At 42.1% G+C, this 10,782-nt stretch overlaps 1 protein-coding gene across 1 annotated transcript; it reads right to left on the minus strand.

Annotated features, from left to right (window-relative positions):
- Nucleotides 1-1,054: 1,054 nt before the first annotated feature.
- Nucleotides 1,055-10,536, minus strand: LOC308240651 (alpha-catulin-like; the record flags this gene model as incomplete). The annotated part of the gene is made up of 6 exons (XM_080688735.1): nt 1,055-1,128; nt 1,229-1,271; nt 2,179-2,268; nt 4,373-4,492; nt 6,258-6,445; nt 10,347-10,536. Coding segments are annotated over 5 exons (591 nt in total), but the record flags the coding sequence as incomplete, so codon positions are not given.
- Between the last annotated feature and the right edge of the window lie 246 nt (nt 10,537-10,782).

Genomic DNA, 10,782 nt, shown 5'->3' on the forward strand with positions numbered 1-10,782 from the left:
GTATTTATAACATCATTTGTGGGCCATACAAAATTATCAACTTAACAATTAGCCTGCCATATTTGGTCACACATTTAATGAACTCACCCCTAATGCCTTGGCCAGATCAAATGGTTTTGTGGGCCTGATATGGCCCACGGGCCAGACGTTCCCCATCCCTGGTCTATGGGGATAAGAACAATAGTTCTTGTGAGAATTAGACATACACATACATTTAAAGAACTCCGAACAGGGCTGGCACACAGTAAGTGCTCCACAAATGTTAGCATGTATTATGGTTCATTTTAAAATTTTAGTTATCATAAATACTATTACTGCTATTACTACTACTACCATCTCAAATTATATGCCCTGTATCCCAGAGAAGAGAGAAATCCCAGAAGAAATGATTTGCTGTCTGCCACATCTGTGGATGGTGTAGCACTGCTCCAAAGTCTTGGTTAGGGACACACTCCTAAACAGATGACAGGAGGCTACTGCCAAACCATAAAGCTAACCAGGCCAGAGTAGCTGTGATAACCCAAGACCGGTGTTGTTTGCACATTCCACACTAAGCCAAGTGTTACTGGTTATTAAGTTTGTCCCTCCTGGTATTTTTAAAAGAGAAATATCTGCTTTTGTGAAGCATCTATTCTAAAATATTACACAAAAATAAAGATATTCCAGCCCTGACCAGTTTGGCTCAGTGGATGGAGCATCGGCCTGCGGACTGAAGGGTCCCAGGTTCGATTCCAGTCAAGGGCATGTACCTTGGTTGCGGGCACATCCCCAGTAGGGGGTGCGCAAGAGGCAGCTGATCGATGTTTCTCTCTCATCGATGTTTCTAACTCTCTATCCCTCTCCCTTCCTCTATGTAAAAAATCAATAAAATATATTTTTAAAAAAAAGATATTCCATAGAGCGATGCTCCTTTAAAATGGAAAGAAAAAAATAAAAATATATTCTCTCTATTCTTACCTTGAATTCTTTAATTCCGGTAAAAATACTGATGGCTGCAACGTCAGTCTCTCCATTGGGCTTGCAGTCAGTCACAATTTCAATGACCTTATCCAGTGCCACTTTCATTCGGTCAAATACCCCTTCTTTGTTTTTATGGGCCGATTCACAGTTGGGATGCCTGAGACATGTCTTCAAAACAAGTGAAGCTTTTTATTTTAAGATTTGATTCAAATCCTAACACACAAAATCTTACAGAGAACATGTCATGCTAATAAAAATGGTTCTTTACCAAAATCTCCCGGGTCCCTGGCTCACCCAGCTGCTTCTCCTCACTAAAAGTGGAAGCAGGATGAGTAAAAAGCGATAGCAAGGTTAAGTGAAAAAGGCAGAGTGCAAGACTATATCTTTATACTTCAATAATCAGGTTACTTAAAATTTTTGAAAAACCCTATCTATATCTTTATCATGATTAAAAATATTTTTAAATTGTTGTCTTATGTGTGTAAGAACTGAAAAACAATGAGGGAAAATGAACAGGTGAGATATGACTGTAGATGTATGTTTGCCTTTTCAAAAAATGATGTAAATGCAAAACTACTCAAGGGCCAGATACTAACAGAGGCTTCCATCTAGGCTCCAGATAAATCTGTTTTTGTGGCTTTACTGATCCCAACAGAATAAATATTTCTGAGCAGAAAAGGCAATTCTAAACACACTGCTAATGAGATGTTGACTAGTTCATTCTTGAATTGTACCAATTTGCTGGCCAACTGCAGTTTGGAATTACAACCTCTTGATTGACAACTGTGTTTAAAGTAGGATAAGGAATGAGAGATATGAATTTCCAGAATAAACAAACTAAGGGCTGACTTAATACTCCAGTTACTTAACAGATTCTAACTTGCCTAGCTTGCACTAGAGATAGGTGTACTGGCTCCCCAACGAGATTGGCAAAACCCTGCAGGCAGTGGCCATGTGGGACAGGCCTCCACTCCCAGCACCTAATACAGCACCTTCTGCTTAGTTGCTCAAGCAAAGCTGACTCGTAGATTAATTGCTGTTTGGAACCGGGGAAGAAAGTTAGCATTCTTGCCAAAGAATAACTGAGATTTAACTATGAGAGCCTATATTCCAATTTATCATTTTGATCATTTTTAAAATGTGCAATATATAAATTAGATGCACTTAATCAGGTTCTCTAATTAATTTGCAATACAGTGAAACAAAAAGTGTTCTTACCTTTGAAGCTGTGAGAAGCATCATTGTACACTTTTCAAGAACTGCCCTCGCTGCTGCCATTTTTGCCTTTTTCTTTTCATCTTTCAGATCCTAAAAAGAGAATGAAATCACTGAACATGCTAGGGTCATGCGGACAATCCAATTTCTTGAAAAATAATTTACTCAATAATGACAATACTCAACAGTGAAGTGACATGGTTAAAAAAGTGACAACGTGAAAAAAATTAGAATGAAGTTTCAATCTGACGACATGCACAGAACAGAGGGGAATAAAAGAGCTGCCCTTCGTAAGGACGGCAGAGCCAGGGCTGAGCCCCAGGGAGGTGCTGCCACATGCTCACTTTCTGGTGGCCTGCCACGCCTGGCGTTCTCGTGCCCTCGTGGACAAACCTCACTCCTAACCAGAAACGATCACCCCGTGCTTTACTTAAATAAAAGTGGCTTATCTATTGAGCACCCATGGGCTATCATTTCCTTCAATAGATACTTAGAAGTCAACTCTTTCCAGGCACCATGTCTGATTAATCCCATCGAAGTACTAATTCATCTCGATATGAGGTTGGTTTGTCCTACACTTAACCAACCTGCTGCTCTGAAATGTTCTTAGGCTGTTTCGTAGATATATAATCTTCCCCAACTAGATTATGAACTCTGAGGCAAAAACTGTATTTTGAATTTTTTTCTTTTGATTTCTCTGCATAGAGCCCTTGATGGAATGTGTGCTTATCACAGACGTATCGAATATTACTTATCCAATCTAGAACCAACTACTCCTCATAATGATTTGGTTATGACCATCTAATTCAAGGTCAGCATATATTTTCAATAAAAGGCCAGATAATAAGCTTTTAGGTTTCCTGAACCATAGGATGGTCTCTGTCACAACTACTTAATTCTATCATTGTAGTGTGAACACTGTCCCAGATAATACCTAAACAAATTAGCATGGCTGTGCGCCAATAAATTGTTACTTGTGGACACTGACATTTAAATTACATATTTCCACCTGCCACATTAGTCAGTCTTTTGTCATTTCTGAGTTGAGTTACAAGCCCTTTCTTACAAAAAACAAAGACTCAAAGTTTGAGAATCATTTGCCTTTTATTTGTTTTAGTAAATTATTATAGTAGATTCAAATTATGCCTATAATATCACTCATTCACTTGTATCCCAATATAGCTTTCTTTGAACCAAACGTTAATTTACGTCACAAGATCACATCCCAAAGGACAGTGTCCTACCTGTGAATATCATCCATCATGAGTATCAAAAATAAAAGTTGAGGTCACTTCTAAAATTTCCCCTTTGTCTTTAACATTTTGAACAGGACTTCTTGCAAAACAACCTGTGGGTCTAGCTGACAATGCATCAAGCATGTGTGCTACACAAGACACTTGTAAGCCACACCGATATCATACAGTGGATGATGATGGCCAGTGATAGGCAAAGATGGCATCTCAATCTCAGAGGGCTGGTCCACAGGATAAAACAGAGGCCTCCATAAATCCCAGATGGTCCAAGAAGCACCAAGGGAAGCATCACCACCTGGTCTGGCACTTCCCAAGCCAGTACCCACCTCCCAACTCCAGCTACAGCCTGAAAGTTCATGCCCCAGACCACCACTTGTGGGGCTTCACCAAAGCACCCCAAGAAAAGGTCAATTACTATATATTCAACCTGTTTACAAGGTACACTCATGCACAAATAACCTCACAAGGAAACGTCAGTCCTAAATATAATAGGGTCTTCCACCTTCCTAAACTTCAGAGCGTGCAGTCTGAACTGGGGAACAGACCTATAAAGAACTTCTATTACGGTTTCGTTTGAAAACTACAGGTTTTAGAATCAGACATAACTGAGCCCAATCTGCTACAAGAGTGACCATGGGAAAGTTTATTATCTTCTCAGATTCAGTTTCCTCATGTTCATGATAACAATACCTACTCCATAGGGATGTTTAGAGAATTAAATGAGATCATGGATATTAAGTACCTAACACATAGCCAATGCAAACAAATAATGAGCCCTGATCGAAAAGTGAAATGGGAAGTTTCACAAAAGAGGAAGTACTTGAGTTGGGCCTTGAAGGCAAGTCTGACCTTCCCCAGTGTGTGAGATGGAACAAATAACTGTTATTTGTGCAACAGAAAAGTGTGCATGTACTTGAAAACTTTAACATGTGGTAAATACATACATTTTGTCTATCTCCAGTTAGATGTGCAAACTCCACCATTTCATTTCCAAACTGACTGAATATCTGGACAAACTCTTGAAAGCTATTCACTTTCTCCAGTCTTTCCATAGTTTCAAGAACCTGCAAACCAGAGAATATTTTATTCTCAGGTGTAGACATGACGGAGATTAAGAGGTCAGGACTGAGGAGAGAGAGGGAAAGAGAAATTTAAATTTGAGGGGACAGCGGGGCTCAGAGAAGCAGAGGCTGATCCAAAGGTGAGAATTATCGAGGGGACAAGTTGTTTTTAGGATGGGGAGACTTGGGCTCACTTGAAAATCAAAAGGAAAAAGCATAAAGGAAAGGACTAATATGCAAGAGAATATTTAAGAGAATATCCAAGAGAAGAAATCGTGTATGTAGCGAATGCTGGAGAAGGTGAGGACCGGTAGGATTATGGTAATCCCATCTTGCGAGGACCCGGAGTGGGTGCGGCTAAGAGACGGTACATGTTTTAAGGTTAGTCAACCAGGCGTGGGAACACCCTTTTTCTCAGAACAGGGGAAGGAAGGAATCTGCAGAGTAAGGAGTGGAGAGGGAGGCTTGGAGACTTCAGGAGCAGGAAACAGGGTGGATCAGTCAGGAACTGCCTGTGTTAAATGAATTCATTGCCAAGAAGCTTTGGGCAGCCAGGGGTGAATAGAGAGCATGAACCTGTAGTAGAGGCAACAGAAAATGTCATGCATATTCTTGACATTAGAAATAAAATAAATAGCCTGGCTGCTTTGGCTAAGTGGTTAGAGTGTCAGGCTGCGGACCAAAGGGTTGTGGGCTGGATTCCAGGTCAGGGGCGTGTGCCTCAGTTGCAGGCTTGATCCCCGGCCCCAGTCCCTAACGGGGTGAGTTCTGGAGGCAACCAGTTGATGTACTAGTACGTGTGTGTGTGTGTGTGTGTGTGTGTGTGTGTGTGTGTGTGTCTCTTTCCCCCTTCTCCCTCCCTAGTACTCTCTGAACATCAATGAAAAAAATATCCTCGGGTGAGGATTAAAAAAAATAATTAAAAAAATTTAAAAATAATAAAAATAAAAAGGAAAGTAAATAGATGTGAAACAGTGTTTCAAATACTTTTCTCTAAAATAACACTGCTGGATTAGCTTTAGTCCGACCAAGCTAGGTAAAGAAAACACAGATATCCTGTGTTTCCTTCTCTTTAATGAGGATATGATGGATGCTTGGCGAGTTAATCTGCCCGGGCCACTCAGGAAGTCCCAGCGACTCCACAGATAAGGCAGGTTGCCGCCACTGAGCAGAGCGTCTGTCTTTCAGAGACGGGAAGGTGGTTTTCATTCCTCTAGCACTGCCCGACCCATTCACCTCTCCAATTTCTTCCTCTCTTTAAACTTAACACTTCGGAATCACTCCACACTGGTCAGGTGGCTTTGTCCTTAAACACGATTGGGCCCATCCCGTCCCTGGCTGAGTGCCCTTCTTGCCTAGTACATTATCCAGAGAAACAAGTGATTGTGTCTCCCCTCCTCCCCCAGCTTCCTGGATGACCGAGGAGCACTGTTATTTGAGACACTGGAAGAGTTTAAATCTATTCTCAAAGGCTTGTAATTTTTCAGTAATACTTAGGGACTTTGCATAGGAAAATTCTATAGTGTGGATAATTGTGGTTTCTGGTGATTGAGTGTTTTCTTAAGCTTCTAAATTGTTACTCTCTGAATTAGAAAAAAGGGCACTGAGAAATTCAGTATTTTTATCAACTAGGTTTCTACTATACACATTGTCATGGTGTTCAGTGGACAAGCATAGCTAAATTACCTGCAATTAAACCTAAAAACAACAACAAACTTTGTGAACAACCCTGAAAGACCCAGTATAGAAACAACAGAAAAGCAAGTACCTTATTTCTCGATGTTATTATCTGCTTAATGACCACTCGGTCTGCCAGCAGCAACACTTTTGTCACTGAAGAAAGGAGTAATCTCGCAGCCTTTATAACTCCTGTTTTGTCTGTAAAAATGGTGATCTGGCCACCAGATTCGGGGTGATTCGGGGTGCTTACATCTGTAAGCGCTGCAATCGTTTCTCCTAACAAGAAAGAAATGTCAAATTGGGAATTAAACACACTTAAGTTAAAATCCAGATTTTTCTCGTATCTTGAAGGTATCACAATGCCCATCTCCATAACCTGAAGGCACTTGAGTTTTTGTGGACACCCAGTGGAGAGAAGACAAGGCTTTGGGCCCCCGTGGGAGGCACCCTCCGTGAAAAGGGGGCCTAGAAGAATTATCCATAAGCAAAAGGAAACAATAAGCGAGATCATCTGTTGGCCAGCAAAACTAAAGGAGAGCATCCGTCCTGAGAATTCAGTCCACGGCCGCCCCTCACTCAGGCTTGCTGTTTGAATTGATATTTCCTATGATACCCAGCATGAGCCATTCTGCCAAGTGAACTCCCAACCCTCTAGAAAAAGTTCTTCACTGTTGCTGTCAAAAACTTCATATATTTTTTTTCTTTTTTAAAAACCTTTCGACCTTTAATAGCAATGATCAATCTATAAAACAATACAAATATTTGTTCTACTCAAAAATGAAACCAGTGTGTAATTGTTTCAAAACCTTACTGTTAACAAGATTAGAAAAATTAACTTTTGCCCTGGCCAGGTGGCTCAGTTGGTTGGAGTGCTGTCCCTCATACCAAAAAGGTTGCAAGTTTGATTCTAGATCAGGGCACATACCTAGGTTTTGTGTTTGATCCCTGGTCGGGGCGTGTACAGGAGGCAACTGATTACAATGTTTCTCTCTCACATTGATTTTCTCTCCCTCTCTCTCCCCGCCCCCCCACTTCATCTCTAAAATCAATAATCAAATCTTCAGGTGAGGATTTTTTTAAAAAGACTTGGAAGATACTGATAAAATAAAATAAAACATAAAATTAGTACCTGAACATAAGGGAAGGAAAGTGAAAAATAAAAATAGCTTCAAGGTTGTGAACCTAAGTTACTTAAAATCAGAAGGGCATGGAAAGGGAGGGGATAAATTTAGTGTCAGACAACAGGAATTTGAAATGACACGGGAAAGCCCAAATGATAAGCCACTTCATATGGATGCTGAAATACCATGGCAACCGCTGAAGCTCGGCTAATAGGTAAAGTCTGTGATCGCCAAGCCCCAGTGATGCCCACCTCCTGGGATTTACATCCTTGCGTTTGTTCCTCCCATGTCATACGAGGTTTAGTATGGCAGGATGATGGTATGGCATTTCCAACGGTGAGTTATTAGGCATCGAGGTAGCCATTTTGGTGCCTCCCCACCCAGCCGTTTTGGTGTCTTCTCTCTCTCTCTCTCTCTCTCTCTCTCTCTCTCTCTCTCTCTCTCTCTCTCTCTCTCTCTCTCTCTCTCTCCCTTTCGGAGGGAAGGCAGCTACCATGCTGTAAGCAGTTGTTACTACAGAGAGGCATTCATGAGATGACACTGAGGCCTCTGGTCAATGGTCAAGAAAGACGTGAAGCCTGCCAACGGCCTTGAAAAGGAGTTCGAAAGCAGGTCCTGCAGGGCAGTCCACCCTCAGATAACTGCAGGCTCAGCCCATACCGTGAGTGCAACCTCATGAGACACAGACCCAGAGCCGGCCGGTAAGCCACTCCCCATGCCTGGCCCTCGGAAAAGATGTGAGGTAATAAAGGTTTGCAGTTTAAGTTGCTAAGTTTGGGTTAATTAGTTACACAGCCATAGGGAACTATTAGAAAGTTTTATGTAGCAAAATACACAGAGAAAAGCATTTAGAATTAAACCTAATACACACCGAAAGCAGCAGGAGAAAAAGTGTAAGTTTGCGTTCTAACAGCAGGAGCTGAAAGGACGAAGACGTTTCCTCTGGACCGCTGGAAAATGTTACTTTTCCCTGCAGCTCTCAATCACCGAAAACATTACACATGAGCCTGCACATATGGCATTATTTAACCTTTCTGACTAAACCCCTGGCATTGAACTTAAAGTACGTGCGTTGGTCGCATTTGGCCTGCCCCACCAACAAGGTTCGGTGCTCCCTGAACATTATGAAGTCGTTCCAAGTGTAGACTGTTCAGAAATCAGTTCCCTGAAAAAGCCACAGAGCTTTCTTATAGCTTCATGGTTGTCATCTCTAACTTGTGTGTAACTAGCTAGTGTTGCATCTATTCTCCACCCCGCGAACGGCTACAAATCCAAGTCACCCGGGCCCTCCCTTTCCTTTAATCCACAACCGACTTCTAGCTATTAGCCGCGCTGGTGGGTGTTTTGTGCATTCTTCCTGCTCTTTACGTCGCCCGGACCCTGCCTTGCTGCAGCCTGGTTTACTGTAAACCTTCCCTGCCTTCAGTCTCCACTCTCTCAGTTAGCCCTCGTTTGTTCATTCCCTCCATACTACCAGAAGTTTTCTAACACAAAACAACAAGTCTTTCATCTGGCTCAAAATTCCTGATGACCATCTGCGGAATAATACCCGCAGTCAGTCATGTAACATACAGAACCATGGCTGATCCGGTTGGCCTCTCCATGTTTACTTGGCCTTATCTCCCCCACTTCCTCCCCCCTATGGTGACTCTCCAAATCACCCGCTCCCCCCTCAGGGTTGCCCGTGGAAGTAAACAGCACCATCATTTACCCAGCTGTTCATACTCCACACCTAGACTCTTCTTCCCATCACATTCCACCATTAAGCAGTCAGAAAATCCTGTCAGTGTCACCTTGACGATATAACCAAATGCAACCTCTTTTCACCACCTCAAAGGCTATCACCTGGTCTAAGTCACCACCATCTATCACTTGAACCGCTGCTACAGCCTCTCAACTGGTCTCTCTGATTTCACCCTCTTACCGCCTAAAACCCATTCTCCAAACAGGAGCCAGCAATCATCCTTTTAAAATATAAATGACATCAGCTCACCACCCTACACAAAACCTACTAGCTCCCCTATTACACTTACAACACAACCCAAGGTTCTTACCTTTCCCTAGAAGGCCAGACCTGGCTTTATTCTTTTTTCCCCAGGTATCCACATAGCTGGGCAGTCTCTGCTCCAATGTTACTTCCTTAGAGGGATTTCTTGACACCCGCCCCACCCCCAATCTCAGTAGATCTCAACTGGGGACATTTGAGGATGTCTGGAGACATTCTGGGTTGTCACAATGGGGACTGAGGGGACCTACTGGCAGCTAATAGGTAGAAGCTAGGGATTCTGCTAAACAGTCGACAATGGAGAGTTACTACCCCCAACAAAGGATTATCAACAAACAATTATCCAGCCCAAAATGTCAATGGCATCTACCCTCTCTAAAATATAATTCCATTGGTTTCCTAACCCTTCTGTGCTTTGTCAACTATCACTAACCAACATTATGTACCTATTGATTCATTTGTTTATGGTCTGGACAGAGGTATGTCTCCCTTACTATACCAGAATCCGAGTTCCATGAAGGCAGACTTTTGACTAATCTGTGCGTGGCTAGGTATCTATGACCTAGAAAAATGCCTGGCATATAGCCAGCATTCAGTAGACACTTACTAAAAGAGCTCTGGCTACTGTGGCTCTTGGATGGGCCTTGTCCCATGCACCAAAAGGTTGCTGATTCAATTCCAGGTCAGGGCACATGCCTGGGTTGTGGGCTCGATCCCCAGTGGGGAGCATGCAGGAGGCAGCTGGGCAATGTTTCACTCTCATATCAATGTTTCTCTCTCACTCTCGCTCTACCTCTCTCTCTAAAAAATAAAAAAATTAATAATAAAACATATTTATTAAGTGGATAAATGATACTTTCAGACCTAGGACTTGAGCCAAGAGAAGTTCTGTAGACCTAGAAGCTAATCCTTTCCTTCTATGTCCCAGGCACCTGTAATCATTGGGCTAAATCACAGTGCACATCTTTACTCAAAATGAGACAATAATTTATCATCACATCCAAAGCAGTACAACTGGTATCAACACACTTCGATATCAACATCCACATACCTGCTTGTTTAGCTTCAATACAGGCAATAGTTATTTCTTCTTTCAAATCCCAGTTTTCATTGGCTATAGCTTCCCCTACTTTAACAAATCTTCCAACTGCCAAGTTGACGGCTTGTCCTACACGCTGGATTGCTTGCAGAGTTTTATCAGACTTTTTGGTATTATCTTTGTGATTAATAAGTGTGGTAATCTAAAAATAAAAGACAAAAGCAACTTGTTTAAATTTTGTTGCTGTCATTTTTTTTACAAGCTATATCACAAAGGCCAAGTACATTAATCCTGGCATCCTGGATAACCAAACAGACCAAATTCATAGTTTAATGCTTCAACCCAGAGGGAACCAGGAAGCATCCTGCATCTCTCCTCAGGACAATGCTCCCATTGATAACAATTCCAAGTTTATGAGAGGGCAGATAGCTGGGGCATGCAGTTCCAG

This window comes from Plecotus auritus (genome assembly GCF_963455305.1).
Source record: "Plecotus auritus genome assembly, contig: SCAFFOLD_86, whole genome shotgun sequence".
Lineage (NCBI taxonomy): Eukaryota > Metazoa > Chordata > Mammalia > Chiroptera > Vespertilionidae > Plecotus > Plecotus auritus.